Raw genomic sequence first — 17,696 nt, 5'->3', positions numbered from 1 at the left:
CAATGTAATATTTAATTGGTCTTATTTTTTAATTTACATATTTTGTATTCGTTTTTATGAATTACCCATTGGCTTTTCTTGTTGGCACAATACAAGCGGCTATTGATTAGAATTCAATACCTTTTGATTGAGTTATCCTCATTGCAATGTTTTGAAATGCAGGGATTTATTTTGAAGGTTTCCTCATTACCACAACAACGTGATGTTCTCGTTTGTGCTGCTGGCAGAATGCTAATAGTCTCTAGTAGCTACTGGTGCAATCTGATTCCAAGGCCATCTCGCATCTTCGATCTCAAAGTAAAATGTAAGTTGGTGTTATATTTATTGCCTCTATTAGCTAAGAGAGTAGCTACGTTTTGAATTCAGGATAATAGTGCATTTTAAGGTTCGGTTGCTCCATCGTTTACATAGGTAGCTAAATTCGGTAACGTCGTTAGCTGACTCACTGGGTAACGTTAGCTAACGGAGTAACGGTTAGCTAGCTGTAAACTGCAAGCCAACGTTTGTCACTGTTTGTCATAATCTCGCTTCTATTTGCACAACGCCAGATCATCATCATGTCGGGAGCTCTGTTTCCCAGTCTGGTGTCGGGGTCCCGCGGCTCCTCTAGCAAATTCCTGGTTGAGTTTCGGGCCGGGAAGATGACCATGAAGGGTAGCACGGTGACTCCAGACAAGCGCAAGGGACAAGTCTATGTTCAGCAAACCGACGACTCCCTCATTCATTTCTGTTGGAAGGATCGGACCTCTGGAAACGTGGACGATGTCAGTGGCACTTTTCTGTTGGTGCTGAAACTGCACCACCATATTCTCTTACACCACCTCTTTCTCTCTCTCTGTCCTTTGTGTTGTCATGGCTAACTAACCATTGTGATGAATATGGTTGTCCCTGTTCAGGACCTGATCATCTTCCCAGATGATTGTGAGTTCAAGAGAGTGAACCAGTGCACAACTGGTCGGGTGTTTGTGCTGAAGTTCAAGGCTGGCTCCAAGAGGCTGTTCTTCTGGATGCAGGTGTGTAATGGCCGTTTAAAGATACTAACGTTACGTAATCCACACCCCTGCCTCTTTTGTTTATTTCATATCACTCTGCCTCCTTTGCATATTTCTCTGCAGAGGAAGGTAATGTTATCAGCAGCTGATTGTATGAGAAAATAAGTTCCTGATGTAATACACTTATTTATATTTCCCTGTTGTAGGAGCCCAAAACTGAAAAGGATGAGGAGTACTGTCGTAAAGTGAATGAGTATCTGAACAACCCTCCCATGCCTGGGGCCCTTGGCAGTGGAGGCAACAGCGGGCATGAACTGTCTGCTCTGGGGGGTAAGGATTAAGGAAGGGTGCATGGCACAGTGCACACACTCACAAACAGAGAGCAAAGGTACTGTGGCATGTTGACACAGGAAGATGGCAATTGTTTTTAGCAGTGCATTCTCAGAATACACTCAGCCTCTCCTTTGTGCATGATGTGTTGATCCGTTCTGAACATTTTGCATTCTTCCTCCTGTCCTAGGTGAGGGTGGACTGCAGAGTCTGCTCGGTAACATGAGTCACAACCAGCTCATGCAGCTCATTGGACCAACTGGACTAGGTGGTCTTGGTAAGTCTTGGCAGTCTGCAAAGTACTCTGTACAGTAATATTTTTACCCCACGTAGCAATGTGCTTACAACAGCTGACAGCTGGATTGACTAAGAATGTGTTTTGGACTGGAGTACCTGACTTTATTGGGTTGTCATTCATTGCAACGCGTCTGAATATGTCCACCTGTCTGTCTGTAGGAGGTCTTGGGGCCCTGGCTGGACCAGGCCTGGCCAGCCTGCTCAGTAGTGGAGGTCCTGCAGCCGGCAACTCCTCTTCAAGGTACCACAAACCTACAGAGTCACTTCACTAATACATTCAATCATTTTGTACATTTATGCACTTTCTCTCCAGCTCAGACTACACATTTACTACTTATTAACCAACTTTTACAGATGGCTTATTCTACATTTATTACAATTTAGTTGCTCTCTTTCTGGTCCCTCTCAGTCCATCTCAATCTCCTGCTGTCACCCCCACCTCTACCTCTGCTGCCACCCGGCTGGGCTCCTCCCAGGTGCCAACCACACCCATCACCCCGTCTGCCACCAGTGCAGCGTCACCCATGGCCTCACCCACCATCCCGGTTGCCCCCTCCATCGCAGCCGGGGCAGCCAGCCCCACCCAGCCCATCCAGCTGAGTGATCTGCAGAGTATCCTAGCAACCATGAACGTACCTGCGGCTGGGCAGGGAGGTGAGGGACTAAACATATAAATTATAGCTCAGCGCACAACGGTTTAGAACAGAAAGAGCAATTAAGAGTCTCTTGAATCATTTTACAGGGGAAATAAGGAACTTTAGTCATGCTGTTACCAGTTGAATAAAAAACCTTGCAGCAGTAGATCCATGATCTAGCCCTCCGTATGTGTGTCTGTCTGTATGAAATATGAATGACTGACTGTTTGTTCTCGCTACAGTGGACCTGGCCAGTGTAGTGACCCCTGAGATCATGGCTCCTATTCTGGCCAATGCTGAGGTCCAGGAGAGGCTGCTGCCCTTTCTGCCGACAGGAGAGTCCCTGCCTCAGAGCACCGACGAGCTCCACAACACACTCACCTCTCCACAGTTTCAGCAGGTATAACACACTGCTCAGAGTGTGTTGAGCAGTGCTCTCTTTCTGTGTAGAGTACACTAGAGCATCAGTTGACAGACTGTGTGGCAGTGTTCTCTCAGTACACGATTAGTATGGATAGACGTGATCTTGGTTGCTTTTCTTTTAGCTACCGCTTGAGTGACACATTTGGTCTACTACTGTGTGTACGATGTAAAGCAGGGATTATTCTCTCTGTAGGCCATGAGTCTGTTCAGCAGTGCCCTGGCGTCGGGGCAGTTGGGGCCTTTAATGAACCAGTTTGGTCTGCCAACAGAAGCTGTGGACGCAGCTAACAAAGGAGGTCAGTGTCCTGTATCTGCGTACAATGCATGAACGTAAACACAGGGGCCTTTGTCTGTACGTTCCATTGTTTAAAGAGAACACAAGCATGCAGTCTCCGGCCTGTGCAGACATTCCTACTTAACATTGACATTAGTGTCAACAATTTTTAATAAGGATTTCCATAACATCATTAAGGTTATTTCCTGCTGTTTTGTATCATGAGTGAAATTGAACTTTCCTCTCTTCCAGACGTTGAGGCTTTTGCTAAAGCCATGGAGACAGACAGCAAGTCTGACCATGAGGATGACGCCAAAGACAAAAAGGATGAAGATATGAGTTTGGATTAGGACCCTCTGTTAGTTCTGTTTAACTTAATGTATTTTATTTAAATTATTTACTGGTTGTGGTGATGTTGTTCAGAGCACTGAAGCTGTAGACCATTTACCTCTGTACATGTACTCAGAATAGAGATATTTAAAAAAAGAAAAAGTAATGTAAGACAGCCAAGGCTCTATTCAATCTCATGCTTCAGCGACACATCGAATAGAGCTAACCTCTCCTGTTCAATTATAACAAATTATTTATGTACATCCTCAGAGCTTGATTCAACACAACATGAAATGTTTTCCCTGATATGTTGCGTACCAGATTACTGCGGCTGGTTAGGACTGGTAGACCAGTGACAGTTGCATGTGCCAATCTGTGACCTGTAGCTTCCTGACAAATAAAATAAAAACTCCAGTCACATGGTCAGAAAAAAAACATTTGATAATTTAACACTACTTTTACAAAATTGACACCATCCATAAAGCACAACATTTTCACATTCTAAACAAATGACGAGGTAATTTAAACATACATTTGCAAAACGGAGACCAATTCACACCACAGCAGAAATGAGCAATTCCTCCATGTTACTGTACAAAACGTTTTCTCCAAGATCACACACAATGAGATTCACATAACAGTAGGTCTGTCCAGATACTAAGATACATTAAGCAGTCTGCAATTTGCCATGACTTTCACAGATGCGGTGGAACACTCAACAGCAACAAGACGGAGTGAAATAAGAGGGAATAACATCTGGATAGGACAGATCATTATTAAACTGTGGTTTTAGGCACTTCTTACTGTATGTTGAGTGGCGTGAGCCAACACTGATGAAAATAAATACATGAGAAATACTGTAAAATAGCTAAATAAATTTAACTTTAGGACATTTCACACACAAATAACTGCTTTCTATCTGCACTCATTCCAGAGATCTCCTTTTGTTTGTTTGATAAGATCCAAGGGGGGGCTTTATTTCAAAGATATTTCCTGAGAACTTAAAAATATGACAACTGGCTCGTGGATGATCCAGCACATTGAACAATAGGGTAAGAATACTTATTGCAAATCCTATCCCTGGATGTTGACAGACCAGCAACCAGGTAATGATAGGAAGTTTGATTTAACAACTGTCACAGAAGAAAAGTCATTTGTGGTCTAGATTGACACTGCCAACACGTTTCCACCCAGCAAATAGGCAGTGGTTTGCACAGTGAGTGTGGATTTAAAGTGTACAAAATTAAGTTAAAAGCAGCTACAGTGCCAACCCAAGAAGGTCAATACAAAAACATCCAAGCTGTACAAAACCACAAGTTCCAAACAAATGATACAATGGAATGACTGATGCTTCTACAGTATAGTATAAAGTGGCACTCTGGCCAGCCCACAACTCCCTCAATAACACAAACAATCATATTGAGACTTTAAGACCAATGATTGATGTGTCATTTTCACAGCAAGTGAAGAAATAGTCATATCAACAAGCTAGCGAGTGCGCACACACACACACATGTAAAGTGGGCCTATGTTTCATGAGATGAAATAAAAGATCCCAGTCATTTTCCATATGCACAAAAAGCTTATTTCTCTCAACGTTAGTGCACAAATTTGTTTACATCCCTGTTAGTGAGCATTTCCACTTTACCAAGATAATCCATCCACCTGACAGGTTTGGCATGTCAAGAAGCTGACTAAAGAGCATGATCCTTGTGCTGGGGACAATAAAAGGCCACTAAAAATGTGCAGTTGTCACAACACCAAAGATGTCTCAAGTTGAGGGAGCATGCAATTGGCTTGTGCATAACATTTGAGAGAAATAAGCTTTATGTGCATAAGGAACATTCCTAGGATATTTTATTTCCGCTCATGAAACATGGGACCAACACTTTACATGTTGCGTTTATATAAACAGTACCAGTCAAAAGTTGACACCTACTCATTCAATTGTAGAATAATAGTGAAGACATCAAAACTATGAAATAACACATTTGGTTTGGGATGAGTTGGACCGCAGAGTGTAGGAAAAGGAGCCAACAAATCCTCAGCATATGTGGGAACTCCTTCAAGACGATTGGAAAAGTGAAGCTGGTTGAGAGAATGCCAAGAGTGTGCAAAGTTGTTATCAACAGGTGGCTACTTTGAAGAATCTCAAATATAATTTGATTAACACTTTTTTGGTTACTATATGATTCCATACATGTTATTTCATAGTTGACATCTTCACTATTATTCTACAATATAGAAAATAGTAAAAAATAAAAGAAAAACCTTTGAATGAGTTGGTGTGTCCAAACTTTTGACTGGTACTGTACGTGTGTGTTGTTTTGCTAGACATTACTGCACTGTTGGCGCTAGAGACAAGCATTTCGCTGCACCTGCGATAACATCTGCAAATCAGTGTATGCGACAAATAAACTGATTTGAGCTATAAATGAGCAAAGATAACACCAGGCACCATTTACACATAAAAATGACTTTTCTGCACCTTTGGACAGTACATTAAATTATTTCAAACTGATATAACAACCATCAACATCAAAGCCTCCTCTCTGTGTGTACTTAAAGACACCCCCACCCCCATACTTACCCCACACCCAGTTGGAGCTATTTTTCAATAAATAGTTAACTTGTACTGTTTGTACAAATAGACATGGTTTAAAAATATATATATATTGATCAGAATGCAATACACACCACAGAAAGAAGTTCGGTACAAGCGAACGCAATAAGAATCAAAACAAAGAAAAATCAGTCCAATATTTTTGCGGAAAACACTCTTAATCTTTCATATCGTGATAAAGAAAAATTCAAAATAAATATTGAGCACCAAACCCCCCCCCCCCCCCCCCATTTGAATAAGGGACATGTCTGCTACACCTAAACATATTCTAGGGAAGAAAATGCCTCCCTCCAGGTGATGATCCAGGATCAGCATTTCCAATCAATATCATCAGGACTTAAATATCCAAACTGGACCCAGGCCAGTGATTCAGGCCACCTCCAGGCTCCAGCCTAGCCCTGCTGCACCAGCCTGCGGTAGTGCGGCATGACCTTGCTGTCAGGGAGGTAGAGCCCCATCTCCAAGGCAACCAGGACAGGGAACTCCAATGGAATCAACTCCCGCCGGTTTATACGAAAACGCTCCTCCAGCTTCTGCTCAACCATGGACGGAGGGGGGGGGGTTGTAGTGTTAAGATGGTTAAGAATCGAACTATGATCACTAACAATTCATAGAAAACAAACTTAGTTATCCTGTGAGAAAAAGTACATGTAAGAAATTTCTTAAAATGTACATGTAAGAATTTACATCACTCACGTCAATCAGCTGTCGGACCTCCTGCTTCTTCAGATCACTGCTGATCTTGGCTGCCAGCAGGACGCAGGCAGCAGACACCAGCTTCCTGTTTTGCTTGTTCAGGCGGCCCTGCAGCACCAGCTTCTCAAAGTACACAAAGGCCATTGCCACCGTGACTGGCTGCAGACTGCACTCCTCTCCCACCGCACGCATGTCCCGCTTCAGGCTGTCAAACAGGAGAGAGGTTATTGGTTACACATGGTAGGCAGGTATGCAGGATTTGCACCTGTAAATGCATGGTTTGGAGACAAAGACACAAAGGGGAGTTTCAGACATAGATATAGACAGTGGATTTAAAAAAAATAATGTGTTGACTTGTTACATCTGTGTTCATGTCTGCACCTTCTTATCTTGCTGAGGGTCAGTTTGATATGGGGGAACTTCTCCTTGAACGTCTCATTCATGTCTTTTTTCAGGTCCGACGGCTTCACGTACTCAATAACAGTCGTCTGGAAGACAGGGAACAAGATAAATAAACTTCAGTTACTGTTAAACACAGCTGTTAGAATCTCGATGAGAACCCCACAATTGTATATTACTCCAGTGCCAGCCTCTCTACACTGGCTTCCTGTTAAGGCCAGGGCTGATTAAGGTTTTACTGCTAACCTACAAAGCATTACATGGGCTTGCTCCTACCCATCTTTCTGATTTGGTCCTGCCGTACATACCTACACGTACGCTATGGTCACAAGACGCAGGCCTCCTTATTGTCCCTAGAATTTCTAAGCAAACAGCTGGAGGCAGGGCTTTCTCCTATGGAGCTCAATTTTTATGGAATAGTCTGACTATCCATGTGAAAGCGCAGACTCGGCCTCGACCTTTAAGTCTTTATTGAAGACTCATCTCTTCAGTAGGTCCTATGATTGAGTGTAGTCTGACCCAGGGGTGTGAAGGTGAACGGAAAGGCACTGGAGTGACAAACCGCCCTTGCTTCCCTGCTCTCCACCGGCATTTTCTGTCGCTAACCCTATTACGGGGGCTGAGTCACTGGTGCTCTTCCATGCCGTCCCTAGGAGGGGTGCGTCACTTGAGTGGGCTGAGTCACTGACGTGATCGTCCTGTCCGGGTTGGCACCCCCCTCGGGTTTGTGCCGTGGGAGAGATCTTTGTGGGCTATAGTCAACCATGTCTCAAGATAGTAAATTGGTGGTTTGAAAATATCCCTCTAGTGGTGTGAGGGCTATAATTTGGTAAAGTGGGTAGGGTTATATCCTGTCTGGTTGGCCCTGTCTGGGGATATCGCCGGACAGGGCCACAGTGTCTCCCGACCCGTCCTGTCTCAGTCTCCAGTATTTATGCTGCAATAGTTTGTGTCGGGGGCTAGGGTCAGTCTGTTATATCTGGAGTATTTATCCTGTCTTATCCAGTGTCCTGTGTGAATTTAAGTATGCTCCCTCCTTCTCTCGCTCTCACCCTCTTCCGGAAGACCTGAGCCCTGGGACCTTGCCTCAGGACTACCTGGCCGGATGACTCCTTGCTGTCCCCAGTCCACCTGGTAGTGCTGCTGCTGCAGTTTCAACTGTTCTGCCTGCAGCTATGGAACCCTGACCTGTTCACCAGACATGCTACCTTGTCCCGGAACTGCTGTTTTCGACTCCCTCTCTCTACCGCACTTGCTGTCTCTAACTCTAAACGCTCGGCTATGAAAAGCCACCTGACATTTACTCCTGAGGTGCTGACCTGTTGCACCCTCTACAATGACTGTGATGATTATCATTTGACCCTGCTGGTCATATATGAACATCTTGGCCATGTACTGTTATAATCTCATTCCAGCACAGCCAGGAGAAGACTGGTCACCCCTCAGAGCCTGGTTCCTCTCTAGGTTTCTTCCTAGGTTCCTGATTTTCTAGGGAGTTTTTCCTAGCCACCCTGCTGATTGATAAATATGAGAACTTTGCTTTCATCCTATTTATAGAGATTCCATGTAAGAGATTCCATCATCTACAAGGGGCTGTGTGTTCTCTGGAAAATAATGATCAACATGGAAGGTGGAACTGTCCTTCCACAGAGTTGCATTATTTTCCAGAGAACGCGTAGAGCCCCGAGTTGATTATCCCTTTTATACCATGGCTATAATTTACCCCTAGAAATATTTTCATTTGCAGGTAGAAATGTGTTCAACATCCACTGAAGTAGCTAGCAAGTTGACAGTAGTTGCCTTGGTTACCAAAGAGACTTGGTAGTTTAGCTAACCAAACCATCAGTTCTAGCTTGCTATTATGAAGATCAAATTCAACAATGCCAATAAATGTTTTCAAGTCGACTTTCGCTTTTAAAAGCAGTTCTAACATAAAACTATAGCCACTTCATTGTACCGTGTGTTGTAGGGAAATAATGCATGCTCTAGAATGCCCTTCAAGCCAATCAGAAACAATTACTCAACAATGCCATGATATGTCATTTTTATTATGTGCAGTGAAGTTTACTAGTCATAAAATTGCTTTATTGTTTTAGTTTATAATGGTGCTACTGTACAAAATAAGTGCATTCTGGACTGTCAGTGTGTCTTGTGATGTATTGTCTAGTCACAAAGTCATATGTTGCATGTATAATTTCATATGAACGCTTACCATATAGGATGCAAATATAAGAACTCTCTTGTGTCTCCCGCAAGGCCACTGAGGGTCACTGAGTAGGTAGGGATCATAGTCTGCCAGGTCTTCTATACCTGTAAAAATGGGGATTAAATCAAATGAGAACACACACACAGTAATGATTGCAAAAACAATTTGCCAGAGGAGAGAGAGAGAGAGAGAGTGCATGTAAGCCTCTATTCTAGTGAAGTGGAGCGTACTCGGGTCCTGTCCTATGGTGCTGTTGAGTCGAGACGGGTTGGTGTAGTTCTTCTGGCCGTTGCCTCGGTAACGGGATAGGGGTGTCTGTGTTGTGCTGGGCTCTAGTGGTCCACTGCTCTTCGACCTCACCAGGGCATTAGTTGGGAAAAGGAATCGGGCGTACGATACCGTCTGAAGAGGAAATACACATGTTAACAAACACAAAGCACAGACAGATAGTACGTAATCGCACTCTCCAGTTCAACCTTACCTTTCCATATGCCCCTAGCTCCACCTCAAGGCCCTCCAGGCCAGGGAACAGGTCAGAGCCAACCCCAGAGGACAGCCGTTGTCTCTGAGCATCCAGCTTTGGGTCACTGGGTGGGCAGGAAGAGAAACTACTCATGTCACCATCATGCAGCTCCACATTAAAGCCTGAGATCATTATAACAACTCCTTTCCTGAGGGCGATACATGACACCTGTAGTTGGTTGGGGTTGTGTGTTTGTACCTGAGGTGAATACATTCTCCATAGGGCAGCACTGAGAAAGCAGCACATAGAGACCGCTTGGCACAAATCAGCATAATCCTGCAGGACATAGATAGCAAGTACAGGCACACAAAACATATGCAGTGTCAGGCTACAGAAACAGCCAGTCACACTACAGCCATCTACAGCATTAGTACTGCACTTATTAGTACAATAAATACACAAGGCAGGCAATACGCTTGACCTCATCTTTACTAGAGGCTGTTCACCTACTAATCTCAAGGCAACCCCCCCCTCCAGGTCACTGATCACTACGGTTTCCTTTTCTGTCTCATGTTCCCCCAACCCTAGCAACTCAGCCCCTATTCAGATAATCATGCGGCCATTGCAATCGTTGCGCTCTCTCTCCCTCACTACTCTCTCCTCTTCTATCATATCTCCCTTCTGCTAAATCCTTCTCCCTTCAGTCCCCTGGTTCTGCCTCTCCTCCCTTTCCACATCCTATGACTTGCACTGTCCCCTTTCCTCCCGGCCGGCTCGACCCTCCCCTCCTGCTCCGTGACTGAGTGACTCATTGTGAGTTTACAGAACAGGGCTGTGGGCAGCTGAGTGAAAACTTACAGAGGACCTATCATCCTTTCACTCTCTCCTTTCCACCTTCTCTTCATCTGTATCTGCTGCTAAAGCCACTTTCTACCACTATAAATGTCAAGTTTTTGCCTCTAACCCTAGGAAACTATTTTCCACCTTCTCCTCCCTCGTTAATCCTCAACCCTCTCTGAGGACAACTTTGTCAACCACTTTGAAAAGAAAGTTGACAACATCCACTCCTCATTAACTCAGCCTATTGAGTCCACTGGTCTCACTCACACAGAACTACCCTATGCCTGGACCTCTTTCTCCCCTCTCTCCAGATGAAATCCTGCGACTAGTGAGGTCCGGCCGCCAGACAACCTGCCGCACTACCCCATCCCCTCCTCCCTGACCACTGGCCCATCCCCTCCTCATCCCTGACCACTGGCTGTATCCCCTCCTCCCATTCCTCATCCCTGACCACTACCCCATCCCCTCCTCATCCCTGACCACTGGCTGTATCCCCTCCTCCCATTTCTCATCCCTGACCACTACCCCATCCCTGACCACTGGCTGTATCCCTCCTCCCATTCCTCATCCCTGACCACTACCCCATCCCCTCCTCATCCCTGACCACTGGCTGTATCCCCTCCTCCCATTCCTCATCCCTGACCACTACCCCATCCCCTCCTCACCCCTGACCACTGGCTGCATCCGCTCAGACTTCAAAATTGCCAGAGTCGCTCCCCTCCTCAAGAAACCAACACTTGACCCCTGTGATGTGTAAAAAAAAAAAAAAACAGACCAGTATGCCTTTTCTTTTCTTTCCCAAACACTTGAGCATGCTGTCTCTGACCAACTATCTCACTCTCTCGCTCAGAACAATCTTCTTGACCCTAAAAAGTCAGGCTTCAAGACGGGTCACTTAACCAGACTGACAGATGAGCATTGTGTCACGAAGGTTCACAGCACTGCCAAAGCTGACTCTCTCCTCTGTTCTCATCCTCCTAGATCTATCCGCTGCCTTCCACACCGTGAACCATCAGACGCCCAGGACAAACACTGGTTGGCAGAGAGACAAGCATACGAGAGCAAGACACTTTACCTTAATTACTCCTGTAAGTCGCTCTGGAGAAGAGCATCTGCTAAATGACTGAGATGTAAATGAAGCTAGGACAGCAAAGTCCCATCTTACATGTTAAATAATCCCACAGCACCTCCCCAAATTTTTTTAAAAACAATCACACTTGACTCTTTTCCCTCTTACTAGCTCAGACTTTGTTGATAGCTAAACAAGGCCAAAAGTATGTGGACATCCCTTCAAATTATTGGATTTGGAATCTTCAAAGACAAACATTAGCAGTAGAATAGCCTTACTGAAGTGACTTACAACGTGGCACAGTCACAGGATGCCACCTTTCCAACAAGTCAATTCGTCAAAGTTCTGCCCTCCTAGAGCTGACCCGGTCAATTGTAAGTGCTTTTCTCATTGTGAAGTGGAAATGTCTCGGAGGCACAATGGCTCAGCCGCGAAGTGGTAGGCCACACAAGCTCACAGAACGGCTGCTGAACCGCATAAATAAAAAAAATTGTCTGTCCTCGGTTACAACACTCAATACAGAGTTCCAAACTGCTTCTTGAAGCAACGTCAGCACAAGAACTGTTCGTCGGGAGCTTAAGATCTCCATGCGCAATGCCAAGAGTTCGGCTGGAGGGGTGTAAAGCTCTCTGCCGTTGGACTCTGAAGCAGTGGAAACTCATTCTCTGGAGTGAAGGAATCACGCTTCACCATCTGGCAGTCCAACAGACGAATCTGGGTTTGGCGGATGTCATGAAAACACTACCTGCCTGAATGCATAGTGCCAACTGTAAAGTTTGGTGGATGGGAGAAATAATAGTCTGGGGCTGTTTCTCATGGTTCGGGCTAGGCCCCTTAGTTCCAGTGAAGGGAAATCTTGCTACAGCATACAATGACATTCTAGACAATTCTGTGTTTCCAACTGTCGCAACAGTTTGGGGAAGGCCCTTTCCTTTTTCAGCATGACAATGCCTCCATGCACAAAGCGAGGTCCATACAGAAATGGCTTGTGAGATCATGTGGAAGAACTTGACTGGCCTGCACAGAGCCCTGACCTCAACCCCATTGAATACCTTTGGGATGAATTGGAACGCTGACTGCAAGCCAGGCCTAATCGCCCAACATCAGTGCTCGACCTCACTAATGCTCATGGCTGAATGAAAGCAAGTCCCCACAGCAATGTTCCAACATCTAGTGGAAAGCCTTCCCAGAAGAGTGGACGCTGTTATAGCAGCAAAAAGGGGACCAACTCCATATTAATAACCATGATTCTGGAATGCAGGTGTCCACATACTTTTGGACATGTGTTTTTTGAGGAAAAATGTACTTACTATGACTGTGATGTGGTTGTCCCACCTCGCCATCTTAAGTTGAATGTACTAACTGTAAGTCGCTCTGGATAAGAGCGTCTGCAAAATGACTAAAATATAATGTACATCACCAGGGCAAAAACATGGTATACTGTCAACCGCGTCAGCCAACAAAGCTACTTCAGCCAGTCAACCTCAGCACAAGAGTAGACATTTGAGTGAGAAACTACAAAACGTGTACGCATCCAGTGCAGTATAAATCTGCTGACAGTTTACAGAGTAAGCTCAAAGCAGCTGTAAACATCCAGCCATAGCACTTAGGCCTATCTATAGACAGCCTAAATCTACACACAGCCGCTAAAGGAGCCAGTCCTCACAACACACCAGTCAATAACATACAACGCCAGCCAGCCCAGCAGCCTCTCCTTTGGGATTTCAGCCTTGTAGCTAAAGCTCAGGCCAGACCTTGGATAAGAGAAGCTTATCTCACCAAGGGGGAAATACATACACTTTTTAAATCCCCTTTCTCATCCACTCCAGTGGTTTTACAGTTACTCCAATGCTCTGTATAGACTAAATACAAGTTTATAAGCAAAGACAGAAACGTTGGGAAACTGGTTATTGCCAAAGGCATATATTAAAGAGTTGGAACAATATAAAACATTCTAAAAGGTGGCCCAATTCTAGACATTCAGTTACATAGTATTATTTAAATATTTCCCCATGCTAATGGAGCACTAACATGGCTCCATATCATTTTGAAGTGTCATGTAAATGCACTATAATGCTCATTTTAGACATGACCATGTGTACAAAACATTAGGAACACTTGCTTGTTCCATAATATAGACTAACCAGGTGAGTCCAGGTGAAAGGTGCTACCTCGTTGATGTCACTTGTTAAATCCACATCAAACCAGTGTAGGTGAAGGGGAGGAGACTGGTTAAAGGATTTTTAAGCTTTGAGACAATTGGATTGTGTATGTGTGCCATTCAGAGGGCGAATGGGCAAGGCAAAAGATTTAAGTGCCTTTGAATGGGGTATGGTAGTAGGTGCCAGGCGCACCGGTTTGTTTCAAGAACTGCAACGCGGCTGGATCTTACACAAATAAACAGTTTCCCATGTGTGGGAGGCATTGGAGTCAACATGGGCCAGCATCCCTGTGGAACGCTTTCAACACCTTGTAGTCCATGCCCCGACAAATTGAGGCTATTCGTGGGGCGCTAACAATGGCTGCAGTGCCATATAAAAATGGTCACATAATGCAGAAACATCAGTGTCCCAACTCTAAATACAAGGCTCTGGTTATTGCTAAACGATCTTACAACGCGGCAGCAACATGCGATACTGTATTCGCATTTGACACATGATACACAGGAGACTATGGGTGTGATATTGTCTATGATTAAGTCATCTTCAGGTAGGGTGAAAAGAGCGGGGTTCTAAAACTGTGTGGTTTGCCTTGTTGAAACAGATTAGATGCGTGTCTTATATGCATGTCCCCAGGGGAACTTTTCTTTCTAAAAGACAACCTAACAGCTGCAGCCGTAGCCCTATACTCACTCACGAAAACACATTGAGTAAGAGACAAAGTTCAACGGAGATAGAATAGGCTGGGTGTAGCCTGAGCATGATATTTCAGTCCCATCTTACATAAGGGGTGTTTTACTGTTATTGCCAGAGAGGGTTATATTTCCACAGGGCAGCTCTTTGGTGTTTTGATTTGTTTCCACGGGTGATTCAATTCACACAGTCCTGCTGCTACTCATTTAGGGGTCTAGCTAAGTGAGCGGTCTAAGTTCCAGCAGGTCTCTTAGTTAAAAGCCAAATGTATGCGTTTCATTGCAACCAGGCTTAATATGGAACCGGCTGTGAAGTTACTTCATGGAAAAAAAACTCTTAAGGCCTTTGCAATCTTCTTCCCTCTTTTCTAGACATTACCATTATCAATTCATGGTAACTAATTTACTGTATTCCATGGAGTACACAAACATACCATTTAGAATGCCTTGATCCCACAGAAGAAAGTGTTATGTTTTGGTTGTCCGTTTCATTAGAATACATGGTTTGCTCAACATCTTCTGCATTCTCATTTACTACTTTAACTCACCTGCTGCCTCTCGTGTCATATTGCCTCATACTCTTGATAAAGTGGACCTTCTTGGCCACCCTTGCGGGTCCTGGAGAGCCCGAATGATTCCGTGATCTACAACAATGGAGTACCCCAAAAGAGTTGTCAATTAAAAACGTCAACATTAATCATGTCTAATGTCTGGACCAACAGATAGCAAGCAGTACCATATCATTTCTCAGTGAGTTGTAGAATATGGAAGTAGACTAAGTCTGTACATGACGGGAATTAACAATGTTCTTGAAATAATAAATAAAGACCTTGTAGATTTCTTCACATCACATATTTGAATAACAATGCCAAAATTACAATCTTATCTGACAGGGAATTGAAGTCATTTGAGTAATTGTCTTTTTTTTCAAAAAGATGATCAGAGAGAAGGAGAGAAAGATGTGGGGTGGGCGAGGGAGAGATGAAAACACAGGACAATGTCTGACAATTATTGTATTGTTTACTTACACAAACAGTAGATAATTTTGTTAAAATAAGCAACCCAATAAACAAAATATGTAAGAACTACATCAAATAATTGGATGAGCTTTTAGTTTTACTTAGGGATATATTGTGCAGCACTTGTAGCTAGCTGCCTGCAAGGTTGTTTTTTTTTATCAGACCTTGACGGCCAGATACGATTTTCTCAATAGGGCAGCTGACAATATAAAAATATATAATCATAATATTATTGCCTTGAGAAAAACGTTGCTTTTTTAAACGACAATTTCGAAGGTAGGTCTAGTAAACTGTTCCCATTTGAATAACCATTGATTTCTATAATGAAAGTACCTGTTGGCAATATGCGGAAGTAAGAACACCTTTATAAGTCAGGCCTATTCTGTCAAACGTTGAAAACAGCCCATGTTTGTTACAATGAATACAAAAGCAGTTAGTTACACCTACAGTCCCGACGGATGGTCATCATGACAGATCCCTGATTGTTTACCACCTTAATAAAAAGTGTGTATCTAGATAATATTTTTGACGTGTACCTTTGACGTGTATCCCCCGGCACGGAATTCAGAGTCTGGAGCACAGATGGCGATTTGGCAATTGGATTGAAGGTCTGAGGTCCAGAAATGGGGGACAGGGGGGTATCTGGGGGTACTATGGTGTCTACACCCTCAAACAACACCTCACGGCACCCCACAGCAACACTTGCGCCAGTGTCTGTAGACATACCCAAATTAGGTAGGACTGGGCTCAGTCCCCCAATCCCCGCCACAGTAGTAGCAGCGCCACCGTCCAAGTAGGGTGATACATGGGGGAAGGTTCCGTAGGTGCACGGTGAAAATTGAGTGTGTCCAATCGCCTGTGCCCCGGCGGCGTCTCGACTTCGGAGCTCGGCGGCGTCCCTTTGACCGAGGTTTCCATTGCTGAGATGATATAAAGGCCGTCCGTCTAGAGATATGTTGTTCAGGAAAGAAAGAGCCGCCTGTCTCCGTTGTGAGTCTTTACCTTTTCGCAGGTGTTCTTTTTGTGATTTGGCAGTATTACCGCCTGTTTTACACTGACGACCGCACGCAGCAGTCGCCATTCTAGTACTATAATGATTGCTTGTGCGCATTGAGGAACGAATTTAGCCGGCGAGAGGACAACTCCACACCCACCATACGATGATTGGTTCGGACGTATCATTATGTAAATAAGTTCGTTCTAGCGGATTGGCTGTGAGATGTACACTGGGTATACCAAACATTAGGAACACCTTTTGTCCTCAGAACAGCCTCAATTTGTCGGGGCATGTACTCAACAAGGTGTCGAACGCGTTCCACAGGGATGCTGGCCCATTTTGACTCCAATACTTCCCACAGTTGTGTCAAGTTGGCTGGATGTCCTTTGGGTGGTGGACCATTCTTGATACACAAGGGAAAGCGTTGCAGTTATTGACACAACCCTGTTCAAACGCATTTCAATATGTTTCTTGCCCATTCATCCTCTGAATGGCACACACACACACAATCCATTTCTCAATTGTCCAAGGCTTAACAATCATTCTTTAACCTGCCCCCTCCCTTCATCTACACTGATTAAGGCAGATTTAAGTGATATCAATAAGGGGTCATAGCTTTCACCTGGTCAGTCTGTCGTGGAGAGAGCAGGTGTTCCTAATGTTTTGTCCACTCAGTGTATATATGCCATTTAGCAGACACTTTTTTATCTAAAGCGACCTATGTCCTGTGTGCATATGTTTTATGCATGGGGATAAACAAACTATCCTGGCATCCAAAGCAATGCTTTACCAACTAAGCTACAGATGCTAGAGAGGAATTTGTAACAACTGGTAGATACATCGTTACAATGGGTAAGAGATACATACTGTAGGTACAACGGATAGATACATCATAGGCATAGCCAATGTATTGTTATACATTAGAGCCTATGCATTTATTCAGCAAAACTTTGGACATCATTGGAAATCTTAACCGATATATTTTTACATAAATTATTAGGGTCCTATTTACTAATTAATTTTCACCAATCGGTGCACTTCATGGTAAGTATATGGATCTTATTTATAACAGCCAACTACATTGAGAAGGTCTGTGATCATTTATATTGAATTACATTGTGCTGCAGATTTTCAATATTGTGCCCCTATATGAGATAAGAGTGGCTGGGCAGTGAACTGTTTTCTGTTGAAAGTGATGATAAATAATAAATCATTTTGTGGACACAGCCCCACCTGGCCCAATGACCTCTGG

General features: G+C 44.1%; 1 protein-coding gene and 1 pseudogene across 1 annotated transcript; one reads left to right on the top strand and one right to left on the bottom strand.

Annotated features, from left to right (window-relative positions):
* The first annotated feature begins 199 nt into the window (after positions 1-199).
* Positions 200-3,834, top strand: LOC139368554 (proteasomal ubiquitin receptor ADRM1-like). Its single transcript, XM_071107573.1, has 10 exons — positions 200-304; positions 549-764; positions 897-1,013; positions 1,199-1,322; positions 1,513-1,599; positions 1,779-1,860; positions 2,029-2,273; positions 2,497-2,654; positions 2,871-2,973; positions 3,204-3,834. Exons 2-10 carry the CDS (start codon positions 558-560, stop codon positions 3,299-3,301), a joined length of 1,221 nt encoding a protein of 406 aa, XP_070963674.1. The 5' UTR covers positions 200-304; positions 549-557; the 3' UTR covers positions 3,302-3,834.
* LOC139368553 (CDK5 and ABL1 enzyme substrate 2-like) lies at positions 3,704-16,629 on the bottom strand (annotated as a pseudogene).
* Between the last annotated feature and the right edge of the window lie 1,067 nt (positions 16,630-17,696).

The sequence above is a fragment of the Oncorhynchus clarkii genome, chromosome 16 (assembly GCF_045791955.1).
Source record: "Oncorhynchus clarkii lewisi isolate Uvic-CL-2024 chromosome 16, UVic_Ocla_1.0, whole genome shotgun sequence".
In the NCBI taxonomy this organism is placed as follows: domain Eukaryota; kingdom Metazoa; phylum Chordata; class Actinopteri; order Salmoniformes; family Salmonidae; genus Oncorhynchus; species Oncorhynchus clarkii.
The sequence above is the reverse complement of the archived record's forward strand: the minus strand, read 5'-3'. Positions and strand labels throughout refer to the sequence as shown.

What these genes read in the sequence shown, in the direction of transcription:
- LOC139368554 (XM_071107573.1), top strand. Translation starts at nt 558, where the DNA reads ATGTCGGGAGCTCTGTTTCCCAGTCTGGTGTCGGGGTCCCGCGGCTCC. An exon ending in TGAACTGTCTGCTCTGGGGG is followed by an intron (nt 1,323 to 1,512) that starts GTAAGGATTAAG and finishes CTCCTGTCCTAG; the next exon opens with GTGAGGGTGGACTGCAGAGT. An exon ending in GCCGGCAACTCCTCTTCAAG is followed by an intron (nt 1,861 to 2,028) that starts GTACCACAAACC and finishes GGTCCCTCTCAG; the next exon opens with TCCATCTCAATCTCCTGCTG.